This window comes from Fusarium poae, chromosome 3 (genome assembly GCF_019609905.1).
Source record: "Fusarium poae strain DAOMC 252244 chromosome 3, whole genome shotgun sequence".
Lineage (NCBI taxonomy): Eukaryota > Fungi > Ascomycota > Sordariomycetes > Hypocreales > Nectriaceae > Fusarium > Fusarium poae.
Window position 1 is genome coordinate 726009 of NC_058401.1, and position 14857 is coordinate 740865.

The 14857-nt window shown below is 45.7% G+C and overlaps 8 protein-coding genes across 8 annotated transcripts; 3 read left to right on the forward strand and 5 right to left on the reverse strand.

The window, feature by feature from the left end:
- Positions 1-98: 98 nt before the first annotated feature.
- Positions 99-500, reverse strand: FPOAC1_007623 (uncharacterized protein; the record flags this gene model as incomplete). The annotated part of the gene is made up of 1 exon (XM_044852074.1): positions 99-500. The coding sequence occupies one exon, from the start codon at positions 498-500 to the stop codon at positions 99-101; it is 402 nt and encodes a 133-aa protein (XP_044704744.1).
- An 877-nt stretch (positions 501-1377) lies between these two features.
- Positions 1378-1746, forward strand: FPOAC1_007624 (uncharacterized protein; the record flags this gene model as incomplete). Its single annotated transcript, XM_044852075.1, has 1 exon — positions 1378-1746. The coding sequence occupies one exon, from the start codon at positions 1378-1380 to the stop codon at positions 1744-1746; it is 369 nt and encodes a 122-aa protein (XP_044704745.1).
- A 274-nt stretch (positions 1747-2020) lies between these two features.
- On the reverse strand, positions 2021-3295 carry FPOAC1_007625 (uncharacterized protein; the record flags this gene model as incomplete). Its single annotated transcript, XM_044852076.1, has 1 exon — positions 2021-3295. The coding sequence occupies one exon, from the start codon at positions 3293-3295 to the stop codon at positions 2021-2023; it is 1275 nt and encodes a 424-aa protein (XP_044704746.1).
- A 490-nt stretch (positions 3296-3785) lies between these two features.
- FPOAC1_007626 (uncharacterized protein) lies at positions 3786-4380 on the reverse strand (the record flags this gene model as incomplete). The annotated part of the gene is made up of 3 exons (XM_044852077.1): positions 3786-3929; positions 3978-4084; positions 4134-4380. 3 exons carry the CDS (start codon positions 4378-4380, stop codon positions 3786-3788), a joined length of 498 nt encoding a protein of 165 aa, XP_044704747.1.
- Positions 4381-6127: 1747 nt separating this feature from the next.
- On the forward strand, positions 6128-8045 carry FPOAC1_007627 (uncharacterized protein; the record flags this gene model as incomplete). Its single annotated transcript, XM_044852078.1, has 3 exons — positions 6128-6359; positions 6416-6742; positions 6796-8045. The coding sequence occupies 3 exons, from the start codon at positions 6128-6130 to the stop codon at positions 8043-8045; spliced, it is 1809 nt and encodes a 602-aa protein (XP_044704748.1).
- A 941-nt stretch (positions 8046-8986) lies between these two features.
- Positions 8987-10099, forward strand: FPOAC1_007628 (uncharacterized protein; the record flags this gene model as incomplete). Its single annotated transcript, XM_044852079.1, has 1 exon — positions 8987-10099. One exon carries the CDS (start codon positions 8987-8989, stop codon positions 10097-10099), a length of 1113 nt encoding a protein of 370 aa, XP_044704749.1.
- Positions 10100-10467: 368 nt separating this feature from the next.
- Positions 10468-12525, reverse strand: FPOAC1_007629 (uncharacterized protein; the record flags this gene model as incomplete). The annotated part of the gene is made up of 1 exon (XM_044852080.1): positions 10468-12525. The coding sequence occupies one exon, from the start codon at positions 12523-12525 to the stop codon at positions 10468-10470; it is 2058 nt and encodes a 685-aa protein (XP_044704750.1).
- A 405-nt stretch (positions 12526-12930) lies between these two features.
- On the reverse strand, positions 12931-14439 carry FPOAC1_007630 (uncharacterized protein; the record flags this gene model as incomplete). Its single annotated transcript, XM_044852081.1, has 1 exon — positions 12931-14439. The coding sequence occupies one exon, from the start codon at positions 14437-14439 to the stop codon at positions 12931-12933; it is 1509 nt and encodes a 502-aa protein (XP_044704751.1).
- Positions 14440-14857: the final 418 nt, after the last annotated feature.

Genomic DNA, 14857 nt, shown 5'->3' on the forward strand with positions numbered 1-14857 from the left:
ATCGGAACAGCATACATTCCCTCGTGTAAATTAGGATGAAGCCCTATATCGGACACATGGTATCAGCAGAGAACCTATTTCATGTCTGACTGACAACTCTAAATACATAGCCCTCGCTTGCTGGGTGGTAGCCTGCAGACATGACAGCCAGTGTAGGTCAGACAAGTAGTATGGAAAAAGCAGCCTGGATGACTGCACCCGCGCCGACGCTGAATAATATTCAGATCTTGTCTCTTTGAGATCTGGGGCTCTTCTTCAACCTCTGCATCATTCTTCACCAACTCTTGCACCAAGTCGTCAATCTGTTTTGTCATTCCATCATCTGTTGCAACAACAATCTTTCCATCCACTTCAATAACATTACCACCGTATTTTGGTTCAAGTGCTGTATCCTGATATTTTGCCGCCATTTCATGTAGCTGATCCCAATCTGTGACCCATACAGCATCATCGGGGATCTCGACTGTGTAATCACAGGTCACAAATCTCCCAGTGACCATAATCGCGATAATGGTAGATACTGTTAGGCTAATTAGACCATCATGAGTAATCCACTTTGGCGAAGAGGTGTGACTGTACTAGTTCTCATATTGATAGAAGTTGAGAAAAAGGCTTGGTGGTTGCAGTTTTCGATGTGTTCGCATGATGGAAAACGCCCTTTCCTTTTGCAGCATTTATACCTCAAACTTCAATGTGTCACATGCTAGAGAATGCGTGAATAACATTGCTGTTGGTTGACAATTTCCAGAGTTGCACAGAACCAGCACGACCAAACTTACCATAATGAGAGATTTTATTACCTGCAATCATGCCACAAAAATACCTTGTGATGTTTGAGACAACCAAAAGTCTGTTGATTAATCCAGCAGTTACGTAAATGTCATTCAAAAGAGTCGAAACCAACAAATAACTCATTACTCTTTTTTCGAAGGATGGTGTCAAAGATGTAACAATTTATGTTGTTGTATACAAAGCAACCAAAGGTTCCATTGCGCTCGGCTCTGGCCAGTCAGTCTAATCATGTCATCTTCATCACAACATGTCATGATCAGTTCCTAACCTCATCCACTTGATTCGTATTCTAGCGGCACGGACTAAACATCTCTTGGAACTTGTGCAATGACTCGTGTAATGCAAATGACGTATAATCTATCATGTTATCGAACCGAAAGTTCTCGTTGAGTCACACAACTGTTTGAACTAACTCGCCAGAGGTGCAGATTTTGACCAGGAACTGTCACATGTTATTCACGTGCTGACACACCTGACACGTAACGTATTTAAGATCAGCCCACTCACAGAGGAAGCTTCAGTACTGGTCTTCATTTTCCAACTTTTCATAAACAGTCAATCTCAACAGCAAACACTTCCTGAATCATGTGTCAATCAGTCTCAAAGCACGAACAACCTGAGAACCCTGAGGAAGCTCACCACGGGATTGCATACAAAGATCTCTCGCCGGAACAACAAGAAATGAGCGATATTCTACACAAAACGGAGAGCTTTAATCTGGACCTGTTAGGCATTGCGGACCTTGGCCGAGATGGAGTTTTCCGCTTTCTCGATGCTGATCGCAATATCCACTATGCGATTGCGTTGAGACCAGCATTGATAAAGGCTCTATTGGACCGTTTGCCTTATGATGAAGAGGAAGAAAAGTTCTGGCGGGGAGTTGATGGAACAAAAGTTCCAAAAGAACAGTGGTATAATCCACCCCCCCGGGATCCTCCCCCCACCATTGTCTGAGGAGCATCGCAAGGAGGGACGAGAGATCAATGAAAAGCTGAAAGTTGGATTGGAGGATATTCGCGAAGAGTCAAAGAATTACAAGGAACGGCTTGTCTTTATAGAGTCAGATCACAAGCTTGAATAGACATAACTAAGCTGCTTGAAACATAACAGACGAAATCATTAGGCTAGTTTATGTTAATTAGGCTATGGCTCTTAGATTATTTATTTTTATCATAAGACTTTAGGAGCTAAAACAAAAGGGAAGGGTATCTATCTATCATGCATCGTCCTAAACGCTATCCAGAAATTCAGTTATCCATGCTCGAAACTCCGTATCAGCCCACTTTCCAATTATTCTCAGCGCGGCCATAAGTTGATACATGCCAATGATACTGGCAGTGTCCCCAATGCAAACAGCCTGGTCAACCATTAAAACCTTGTCATTCTCGTCAATGGCGATCATAACCTGCCAAACATGCCCATACACCCGCACAAGCGGGATTGGTAGAGCTTCTTTTGCAGAACCCGCGGCTCGTAACCGTTGGAACCATGAAGCAGCCCATATCCCGAGTTGTACTTGACTTCTACTCCCGCTCCCACTCGTTGTTTTGGTCCCGATGAACAGTGGCACAGGCCGGTTTGCGAGTGCATGATACGTCGTCTGGTTGATGGTTGCGTGGTGTTGTGTACGGAGAAAATGATCGATTTTCGTCTGCAATTCTGCGTCGGGGATTAGAACCAGCGCGAAATCAACCATTTTATGCGCCGAAGTTGACGATGACTCTGTCCATCCACTTGAATCATTGCTGCTTAATAAGCTCGATGACGAAGCTGAGGAGCTCGCGATGTTATTTGATCGCGGGAGAAAGTCTTCGACGATCTGCGCGTTGGTAACAGTCTCTGGGCGTAGAAAAGGGAATTGTGAAAAGGCGAGCTTGAGAAGGGGATAGTGGACTTGGGCGTTCCAAGCCGATTCGCCTTTGCATAACTGACTTGCTTCGACTGCCTCCTCGAGGATATCGAGTATTGTATGGTGTTCGTTTTGTATCCGTTGATGGTCAGATGATGTTTCATCCTCTTGTCTCCTCCACATGTGAGGCGGGATGATAAGATTATCCATCTCGTCCTGCGTCATGATGCGTTTGAGATTAAGCGGTAGAAACTCCGAAGTTGTGGCATAGAGCTCTCTATACAACCCTCGTATACATATCGGAATTGGCGAAAGTCCCAGCGTCGGAACAACATGTATAGGTGGATCAAGCGTAAGCAAGCTAGCTGTCGTATTATGCTTCTTGCTTGGGGATTGACGTCTTTTCTTGGTGGTTGGGGAGCTATCGGGGTGTCTGAATGGCTCTATAAGTGATGTCGTTCGCGTAGATTGACCATCCAATCGTGCTCGAGGAGTAGTATCGAGATCGACGGGAACAGTGAGTGGGCGTTCGGAAGGGCTCGACATTGGACTAGAATAGACTATTTCGTCGTTATCGTCGCGTTTGCGTTTGCGATTGGCGTCAATGAATTGAGCTACCTCATCGATCCAGGCTTTGATCACGAAGCTTTGCATGTTTATTATTTGAATTGCATGATAATTGCGAGGATGAGTTGATGGATGATGTTGATTGAAGGAGATATGTTAGTAGAGGTTGCGGGGCAACTGTGGAATCAATGGTTGGTTATCACGCTTCACGGATATTTCCTTTCCCCGAATTTCTCCATATATTTATCACAGTCTTTAGGGTAGGGAAATAAATAGTCTGAGAAACATAGCCTAATTAACATAAACTGGCCCTCATAATTTCATCCCTTATGCTTCAAGTGGCTGGTTTTCCTTATGTTGATTCTCTAAAACGAGGTAATTTAATCGCGGGGGAGAACATGCGTGAATTAGATAAACACAAGCGATGTGATTTAGTACAAGACAATAATTAATCAATGGATGTGTTCTAACAATAAGTGAGACGAAGCGAAAACAGTCGTATCCTTGCCCAGCTATAGTATTTCGACATCTAGCAAGCCATGTCCTAGATGGAGATGTAGCTACAAAGTAGAAAAGCTTAGAAAGTGTGAAGGTAGTCACCGATGAAGTTGTTGCCAAGCTTCGAGACTTGATCAGCAATTTCCCCAGCGCCAAAGCTCTTGGCGAGGTTCTTCGCTGTCTCAGTCAGCCTACCCTGAATAGTGACAATCATGAAGCGGTGCTGTCCATGTCAGTAATTGATGATAAGAGGAAGTGGTGGTAAACATACCTGGTAGGGCTTGTTGTCTTTATCATGAAGGGCGACCCAGCGACCTTCTCCAGTCTTGTTCTTCTGACCATACTGGAAACGATCATTGATTTCGACGACCCAGTTGTCTAATTCGAATGTCAGCACAGATCATAAAAGAGACCACTGGTCACTTACTACCCTCCTGTCGTGCACCAGGAAGTCTTCCAATGAACTCATTGCTGTTGGAGTCCTTGTAGAAGCGATCCTGAATGTACATCAAAACATCCACGCCGCCCTTGGACTGATTGCGGGCGTTGACGAGATAGTAGCGGGCAGTGCGAGTGCGGAAGGACTGGGACCACTGGATTTCCATGGCATTCTGCTCCGCCTCTGGTGTGTAGGCAGGAACAGAGATGACATCACCTTTGGTGGGGATAGACATTGTAGAGTTAGATAAAGGTTGTGAATGTGGGAAATGTTTAGAAGAAGGCTTGAGAATGAAGATGTTGTGATAGTGCTGATGGGAGAGATGTGGGAGGTCTCGAGGTATAAATGGTTGAAGCGACAGAGTTTAAAGTCCAATGCCCATCTTGGCGGTTCTGTATGAAGTCCAGAGAGAGGCATGATAGAATCTGGTCAATTGTTGACATGAACACAGCTGAATAGAGGCTGATGACCCGACATGTCTCACTATGTCCACTAGTTCGGGGACTACTATTCAATAGTGTTCTTACTACTAAAATCTTGCAGATTGGGGTAGGAATCTGTGTCAAGGCTGTCCCGTCTTGGAAGTTCCAAACTTCAACATGCAGTAAAAATGGCAATATTCTGCCACAACTGGTGCAATCATCATTTACATACCTATTCCGAGACATTCTATATCCTTTTGGCAAATCTGGGCTGGCTGAGAAGCACAGCTCGCCACGCAGAACTGTGGCGTTGACGAACTCATGGCCCAGACCCCTGCATGTCTCGGCCCGCCCCAACGGCGTCGGCCACAGCGTCTAGCCTACGAATCGATCGTCTGGGCTGAGCAATGTTCTCCAATATATGCAATAAAACCATTTATCGCACATGCACACCCCTGATTATTGTGGCTGGCTGTTGTTTTAGAAGATCGTCTGGATGTGATGGGCCTTTTACGCTGACCAGAAACCGTTAATGTACCATGTCACACAACTTGAGTGAGAGTGGCAATCTCTTCTAAGTATGGCGTGAGTTCGGAATGAAGGGCGGCATGCTATACAGTGTTGAGATACACTGCAATACCTGATTTGCTGCAATAAATAACATCAGACTGTGTTAGTATTTCCGACATTATGTTTTTATACCTGCATCGATAGCTCTATTGTATGACGTGCGTTGGATTTGCATGATATTACCTGGTGCGTCACAATATAGAAAGGAATCAAGCTGTCCCTATTAGTTATATGGGGAGACATTCATGCCACAAGGCTCGAAGAAGCAATGTTAATGTCATCAAGGAATACAACAGCTGACATACGAGTAATAATGTCTCACCACCAACGTGAGTAGTAGACACATGGGTGGAAGTGCAATGGGTAGTTATTGGACGACATACGAAAGAAATGTAGTCTTACCCTTTTGGTGACTTCAGCTTGCTTTGAAATAAGGGTAGCGTGATTTGAACATCAGAAAGACCGGTTAGAATCTTCAGCATTCAAAGTTAGAGTCAGCTCTAGGCATTCAAGTCGGGTGCCCATGTTCTCGGTGTTTTCCTAGCTTCGGAGCTCAATGTTACACAACCACATACCAGCCTCACAATATGTGATAGAGGCTGCATGTAATTTCATCAGAAGGTTGAAAGTGTTGCCACAAAGTTCAAAGTAGAATAGTATACCACACAAAGGTATTTTCCATTTCCCATTGCGGGTAGCATATTGGAACTCGGCGCTGCTGAACAAGGGAGACCTCGGAGGAGAATACTGAAAAGGAAAAGACGTCTGAGAAAAGGAGGCATCAGGAACTGAGGGCGCGAAGGTTTCGTAATGTGGCGAATTGATCTCTCCAGCGTCGCATTACAGACCTTGAGAGATGAAGATGTTGTTTCTTTGAAAGGAAGAAGCAGATATAAGATCGCTTCTTTCTGCCTTCAAACTATCCAGCACCACTCATCCTCATTCACAAACTTCAATTATCAAATACTTACTTCAAACGTGCTTGCAACTATGTGCTCAATCTTGAGGGCCACCAACCGTCCTGCTGCATGGACTCTGGATCAACCAGACTCTTCCACACAGACCGACGAGACTGTCAACTCATGCGAGGTTCAGTCTTCCAAGATTAACTTCTCCGAATTTTCTTCCACTGGCTTTCAGAAAGTCTCTGAAAGTGTCACCGATAACTTCGGAATCGCCCTTTCTGGTGCCAACGTCTCACCTGACGCGGATGTAGCCCAATGTGAGTACATCAATTAATATCACTCCAGTACCCATTTACTAAACTCATCCACGAAGCCATCGTCAAGATTGAGGCGCGCTTTGAGAATAATGTGACAGGTGTTTCCGTCCGAAAGGTCAGCACCGGACTCATTGTTAGTCCTGATCTTGTTGTCACTGGAAGCGAGGCTGTTTTTGACGCCGAGTACCACCTTGGTGCTGCTAAGCAGGTCACTTGTTACCTGGGTCGTGGACGTGGGGCTTCTGACACCCAGACGCGATACGGCCAGCGAGTTGTCTTTTCTGCCGATTGGGCTGAGGATTCTGGTAGACGCTCTCGGGACATTGCTTTTATCCAACTCACTCAAACTTCTTCTGTTACTACTGAGGAAGCTCCAGTTCAGGGTTAGTTGAGATGTGCTGAATGAATTTGGAAGATAACTGACATGTGACTATAGAACAACCTGTCCCGGTCCCCGCTTCGGAAGACTATGTCAGCGACGAGACCCAAGTCCCCGAACCCACTGCTCAGCCTGAGCCGGAACAAAGCGTTGAACAAGTCGAGACTCCAGCTCCTGTCTGCGTAGAGCCTGCAGTACCAGAGCCCGAATTCGACTTCCCTGCTCCTGCTGTCGAACCTACCCCCGAGCCCGTTCCCGAGAATGAATACGTCAAAGTCTCTGTTGAAGAAGATATCGATCCTTTTTTCGAGACTATCAAGACCATCTCACAGATCGACACCAAGACTCTCAACATCGAATCTTCACTCATTGACGACGTCGGTCAATTTGTCAGTGTCGCCGCTGGAGCTCTAGTCCTCCACGTCACTGGAGCAGAGGCTATCTTGAGCGGCAAGTCCACCAAGATCCCTGGTGTTGCTGAGCGTGCGCTTCTTGCCGAAGCTTCTCTCCAGGCTGTTCTCGCCATTGAGCAATCTGATGAGCTTGACGAGATTGTGGCAACTATGAAACAGAACTGGAATGCCAACGCCCCAGAAGTCGATCAGCTTTCTGTTCTTCTCGCGCCTTATCTGTCTGAAGCTGCTCGATGCATTCTTGAGTACTACCGGGAAGACGACATCGCCCAGCAAAACACAGCTACGCCTAACAAGCGTCGCAACCTTGGTATCCGACAGTTCTCATTTGATGAGAACACCAAGGCCTTTGTCAAGGGAATCTTTGGACCTACCCTTGTTCTACCTGGTCGTCAGGGTGTATTCTCCTCCCTTGGTCCTGTTCTGCGAAGCGCCATCTCTGCTGTTGCACAGATTGTATCCGAGGCTGGAAAGGCTGCCGTGTCTGAGATTACACCCAAGCTTCTTGGAAAGTACACTGGACCTACCCCATCACCTGGTGATGTCGAAGCCACTCGTGTCCTCGTCCAGCGTGCCATCATGGCAGATGTCGCCTACCAGGCCCTTTCAACCCTTCCTCAACAGAAACTCCAGGCTTTGAAGATCATCCCTCTTGACGATGAAATTCCCCAGTGCGATGTCATCTTTGACTACATCAAGTTTGTCATTCAAAAGATTGCTCCTCCTTGTCTTCATGATGCCAAGCAAGCTATTCACAAGTTCATGCCTCTTCTTCAAGGTCCTTCTACCAAGACTGCTCAGCCAGCTGTGACTGTTCCCGCCAAGGCTGGAAGCAGCAAGCTTGCTCTTCGCGATTTCCTCAGCAACAAGAAGGGTTCTGTCAAGACTATCTAAACAGCCGATTTCGAGAAGGATCAAGTTTTTATGCTTCGATGAATGTTGACGATGGAGTGATGGAATGTCAAAGGGAAGAAAACCCAACGTAAAAATTACCACATGCTTGAGAATTGGAGATGCGCATCAGGGGAAGGATAGGAAGAAGCAACTAGTTCGGCTTACAACGGTCCCGGCCGCATCCGGGAATTTCCCTTTGTCTTTTTGCTTTTTATCTCAATTTTATAGTCTTGTAGCTACAGTTTACCTCTAATTTATTTGAATTATGCTGTCTTATGCATACAATTATACATTTGTGATGATTGCCTTAAAAACACTGACACCTGTTATTTCATGGTTCCGTATTCGTACTCTTCCTTACAGATTAATGTTGCGACACTTCAAATCACATCAAGATATTTCATTCCCAATTACCATAGTAGACACCCAGCTTCCCCGTTTTGATAAATATTCATATTTCTCTAAAGTAAGTCTCTGTGTAAAGAGCCTTGTATCGTTGAGCATCGCCGATGTTTTGATGATCAGTACTCCGTACCCACAACTCGTCATCATTTACGAGGGTGTTGAGATGACAGGGGATACATGCTGCCGGATGTCTCAAGTGTTCCGATTGGTCTAAAAGATCAGCGTTAGAGCGGACTATCATTCTGCCGTCCGCTTTTTTGTGTATTGTCGTTTTTTCGTAGAATGACTGACAGCAAAGTAACCTTTTCTATGTAGTGTGACTCTTTCATGTCAGCGAATAGCCCATGCCACCTACCAGATCCTCAAGATATTCAACTTCTCGGCAAAAGGCTTGTCAGGCCTGTTCGTCCGCCAAGGCAAAATGTGATCGAAGACCAGCAACGTGCGGGCGATGTGCACTTCGTGGCTTGGCGTGTGACTACCCGGTAGTAGAATCTACCAGAGATGGTAACGATACAAGCTATGATGAAACTCAAATGGATTACACCATCTCAACGCCTGATATAACTGTCGATACTATTCAGGATTCCATTCCAAGAGAACAGACGCCGAGATCAACTGTTCCGTCTCTGGAAAGTATAGCAGGGAGTACTCGCATCAGTTTATTATCAACCACTGTACAAACGCCACCACCGAGTAGCATCAGACCAAATAATGACGGAAAAGAGGCAGAACTCCTAGACTTTTCGAATCTCGCGCTCATATGTCCAATCAACAGCGACGACATCAAAAACCGCTGGCTGAACTCGTATGTGCCCTTGCCTGGCCAGACCGTCAAGGAGTACTCCCCCAGCATAATGAATTTCGTCTACCGCATCCTGAAATCATACGCATCCATGATGGTTCGAGGTCGCGGAATACCTCCTTTTATACACTCGTCTCAAATCACCACAGAGTTGATCACCCCACCGCTTTCGACATGTCTGAGTCTAGTCCGGATATGCGAAAAGTCTCTTCCAGGGAGTGAAGAAGTGGCTGTTGATGTCATACAACGGGAGATGAATAAGCTTTACGACAGGCACGCAACATACGATGACATCAGTCTACTTGCGGCTTTCCAAGCACATCTGATTTACTCAATGGTATTGTTCTTCTATCTTACCCCAGGAGGTCCGAAACCCTTTCTGCGACAAGCCGTCATAAATCTACAAGAGATTGCCTGTGTCTGTTCACGTCGAGGACTGATGTGTCTTTCAGAGCAACAAGGGATTCGGCCAAAGTGGGAAGACTGGATTGTAGCAGAATCAAAACGACGGACGCTATTCACAATGTACTTTTTCGACAATGTGCTCTCCGCTCAGGATAGCTTTTCCATATATCTGGGGAGTGAGCTAAAAGGTTTACCGGCACCGTCAAGCAAGTCGTTGTGGCAGTCTAGTGTCCGGCATCAGTGGGAAAAGACCTACAATATTCACCTGACAGATTGGGCTGATAATCTTTTTCGAATCGATGAACTATGGCCTGTACCGGATGACCTCGATGAGGACGGAGTGATTGAAAAGCGTAAGAGAGTTGACAGATGGTTGGAAGGAGTGGATGAATATGGATCAATGATTTATGCAGTGACGAGCTGCACTCACGGGGAATAAGATTGGAAGCATGTGTAGTTTATGCACTCTAAGATATAGTGGAGAATGCACTATTATCATTGGTACTCTTTGACATAAATCAACTATTCTAGTGCGTCAAATCTTATGTAGATAAGAGCATTCCTATGAGGCCTCGAATTCCTGATTGAGCAAGAGAGAGATAGTGAACTGTGTGTGGCTGTATGAAGAGTAGGATTGTATATAAACCTTCCAGTTAACTAATCTGGGCCGTTAGCACCAGCACCATGTCTAAAATCTTGAAAAAAACAATACCTGTCCACATTCTAGTGCATATATAACTTTCAGTTCGAATCTGAAACTGTGACGTTTGATATTTAATGAGGTCTTTCTGATGCAGCAGGACAATGTCATTCTCTCTCTACTCTTCGTGGTTGTGCCACTTTACCTTCCACCCCGAAACTTCTGACACTTCTGTCACCGTCTTGCACAAATCCATAACCAATCCTAGCCTCTCCATTCATAATTGATTCATGGAGTTCCGTTGCCCTCGAAGCTGCGATGATGGATGAAGGTTTCATATCAAGCATTCTGCCTTCTTCTCGATAGGCATGTATCCCCAGTAAAACCGCTGCTATAGCCAGCGCGATACTTGCAGCGTATACCGCTAGGAGCTGAACAGCATTGTATTTAAACACATTGACATGTTGTTGTTTTTGGCATGGATAATTTGTTGAAGATCCACCTTTCCCCGGACCCGAAGGTTTACCGTTGGAAGCCCATGACACAACATGGAAGGACGGATCTGCCAATAACGAAATAATCATGTTCTCGTACATTTGTATGATAGCTTCGCCCAGGTTCTTTACTGGAAGATAATTCAGTCGACTGATCAACGGAGTCAAAAGTAGATTTGACTTGACATCAAAGAGTGGCATCTTTGTTGTCCCATTAAAGGTGTGTCGAAGAGCGTAACCGAGTGAATGATAGGCCGCGGTGAGACGATATTCACCAAGATCAGAAGGGTAGACATAGTTTTGCTCCGGAATCGCTCTGGTTCGATCGGTAAGGTTACCGTCCGTGTCCATCTCTGACGTGAGGGTAGTGTTGAGTACCTTTCTCAGATACTCGCGATGAAGAACCTTGTGCGACTGAACTCCGCTCACAATATCAAACCGAATGGTATAGTTGACCTCATAATGTTCGCAGCCGATGATAACTGGCGTGTAAGCGTCGTCCCATCCTTTATCACCTCTATTCGATGGCTGTGGTTTCGAGTAATCTTCGACAGTACAATAGCCGATCCACATGATAGGCTCTGCTCTGAACGCGCCCAGGTTCTTTGGGTATGGGGGAGGTTGCATCGGGATACCTAGTTTACTAGAATTCATCTGCGGGTTCCCGTACTCGCCCAAGTCGTTCAATGCATAATATAAAGTATCACCTACTGGTGCTAGGACGCTCGTATTGAAAGGTGCTTTTGACTGTCCAAGATTTCTTACTTTAGAGTCTATTCCGGACGCAAGTTGTTCGCATTTGTAGCCTGGGGCGACAAAATCGATGACATAGGAGCAGTTCCAACTGTTGGAACATACTTCATCCGTTGCTCCTTTCCGGACAATAGGTTCGTTCGATAAAGCAACCCTGGACGCGAGCATGTCTTGCCATTGCCGAGATGGGGCATGCCAGTAGTCAAACTCATTGGGATTAGTCGAATTGATCAAGTTCGCTGGAGTAGTCGAGTTCCATTGCGACACCGAGATAAGATGATGATCATCGATTATAACGGGGTCGCGCCAATAAGTCGACTTTTCATTTGCAAAGTTCAAAGTCCGGATATTCGGACACGTTCCATTCTCTACCCTTGATCCGACCACAACAGATAAAGTTTCAGACGTCAAGACAACCACTAGCGGAGTTATCCAGCAGTAGATGGCGATAAGAGTGCCTATCTTGGCTTTCTTGATGGACGACCAGGTCAACAATGAGAAAATATCGGTATTGGCAGTGAAGATAGAATCCACGGTATGGAGACGAGCCATTTTGTGACGAATAACTAGCCAGGCTCTTTGTTGGAAGGCTATGGCAGCTGCTGTACCAAGACTAGCCTTGGCGCAAAATGCGAGGATTGTGCCGTATCGAAGCATGAGGGATTGTTCTGTGGCTGTCTTCCCATCAAGATTTAGGTAGAAGAGGTGGTGTCCAACAGCAAAGGCAGTGCCTAGTAGTAGTAAAAGGCACATATTCCATGGTTTTGATCTGTACACTTCCCAATGCTGAAACATATTCTGGACAAAGCCATGGCGTTGCGACGCGTCTTTCTGAGTTTCTGAGTTTGGGATTGCAGAATCGCTTTGTGGTTCACTAGATGGCAATAGTGTACCGTCACCCAAGGGCATGGTTGCCTTTTCGTTTTTTCGTGACGAATCTCCGTTGGGGACTGATTGTTGGAGGTTTTGGTATTCCATTTTGTATTGGTAGAGTGAAAGTCCAAACACAATACAGCAAACGTAATTAGATGAGGGGCTGTCATCTTTATTAAATTGGTTTCTGATCCTAGTCTATGTTCATCCATCTTGGCGTCTCACTGCATATTCTTCTGCTGCTACGCCAAGCATCTAAAGGATTAAATTCTTGGAACTCGCGTCTAAGCGTGCAGCTGTGCGTCCAGGATTATGACGTAGGACATAAACATGTATATCTAATCATTTTGCAAAACTTCCCCGCGCGGAGAAGTCGGCTAATGTTATGCATAAATTGACATATTAATTTTTAGGTAGTAAGTATTTATAAGCACTACCAATGGCAATATAAAATACCTCTCATTACTACTCGTATAACAGGAGTGACTAATATTCCTTCTTAACTAAATGTTAAACCTGGTCCTCATTCCCTAGCGTCTTGGACAAAAGATCTTTTGCTGCGGTGGGATCCCAGTCAACCAAGACACGCTCTTTTACCTCGTCCATCTTTCTTTGAACAAATACTTCCATTTTTTGTCTCCCCTCTTCACCCAAGAACTGAACCCTTGTTTTCCAATACAAATCCTCGTGCTCGACTACTTCCCGAGGACCAAAGAATCTTTCGTCCAAGAACTTCCAATAGATGGCATCAAAGGCCCAACTCTTCCTCGCAGCGTAATTGAGCCAGAACCTACCACTCTTCCAGCTCTCACGCATGTAAGAGGATAATTTGATTGGTGGCGGATCAGTCGCAGCGCTTTCAGCCTCTTCCATTGCGAGCAGCCAGGTCTTAAGCCGCTGGTCGTAAACATTTGCCCAGTCATCGATTCCTTTGGACCACATCTCAGGTGCCTCTAACAGTAACCACCACGGAGGATCTAGACTGAATTGTGTGGGTGCAGCATATGTGAACTCCCAATCAATGGCTGCGACAATCTCGTGTTCTTGATTCAGAAGAAGATTTACGGGTCTGAAATCATCACACCAAAGTCGAAAGTCATCACAGCTGTCAGGTGTGGGACACTCAAGCCCGGAATTCCAGGCCTGGGCCGACCAGAAATCATCGACGAATCCGAACGTGGACAGGCGGCCTTGTTCTGCGAGGATATGAAATAACATGCGGGCTACATATTTATTTCGGCAGTCGTCCTCTGAGCGGATGAGATCGTTATGCTGAAAAAGTAATTGTGCCATGTGCATCTCTGCCAAGGCGATATACCAATCGTGGTCATTTTCATAGGTCTGGTTCTTTTCTGGTAACACCGCCTTTGGGATATTCGCAAGTTGAATCATGTTATTCATGTTCTGGGTAATAGGTCGTCCGGCCACTGAATAGCGACCCTTTTCAACCTCAGTCAACGACCCGATTCGAGGGAAGGTGGGTTTGTAAAGCTCCAAAACAATGACAGCAATCCGCTGATATAGCTTCCTCAGCGTGGTCTCTTCAATTTCTGGGTTCAGTACCGGGGTTTCCTCTGGGTCTTGATTGGGGATCGCGAGAGCATCTGACATGTCCCGAACGCTTTGTATGTGTTGTAGGACTAAGGCAGGTCCAACATCTGATGAAGAAGTATGGTAAAAGAGGGTTGGAACCGGGATAGTGGTATATTGGGCAAGGCACGACATAGCTGCGGCCTCATAGAGGGTCTTCTCTTTTGGGAACTGGACGAGATTGGGGCAAGGCAGTCGAACAATTACATCTGAGGAATCTTGTACAAACTTGATTCGATAGAGAGCATTAAACCCGCCGAAAAATATTGGTGACACAAGTGATGCTGATGTCTTCCCGAGAGCCACCTCGGCTAGAGCCTCGACCTGGCGGCAGGTAGATTTGAGACGGAGCTGTTTCTGTGATTGATCCCAAGCTTTGTCGTTCTTATCCCACGCGACATTGTCGTAATTTTCTCGGGTCTTCGTCATTTTGATTATTACAACGAAGTTGCCGTCTTTTTAGGTATAGAAAGAAGTCGGTATGGTAAGCTAGATAGCATATAGTTTCGCAGAACAGTTAGTGGTGGGGGTCACGGAGGTCCTTGAGAATATTCTGCCTGAGGCAGAATTTACGAGGATCCTGGTTAGTACCCAATGGCTGGCTGTTGGCTGTTGGTTGTTGGGTGTTGGTTGTCACCTACATGAGTGGATAGACAATCCTCAATTCTGGTTGATTCCTGTGGTAATCAGGTCGTTAGTTTTGCTTGATTGCTATCGATCGTTGCTCGATTTAGAAATCCCAAGGTATCATGTGATATACGATAAACGTTAGCTATGGTTGTTCCTTTAACCAACAGTGCTAATGTTGTCAGGTTGCTTTCACATGAACGGCCAACCAAAGACACAG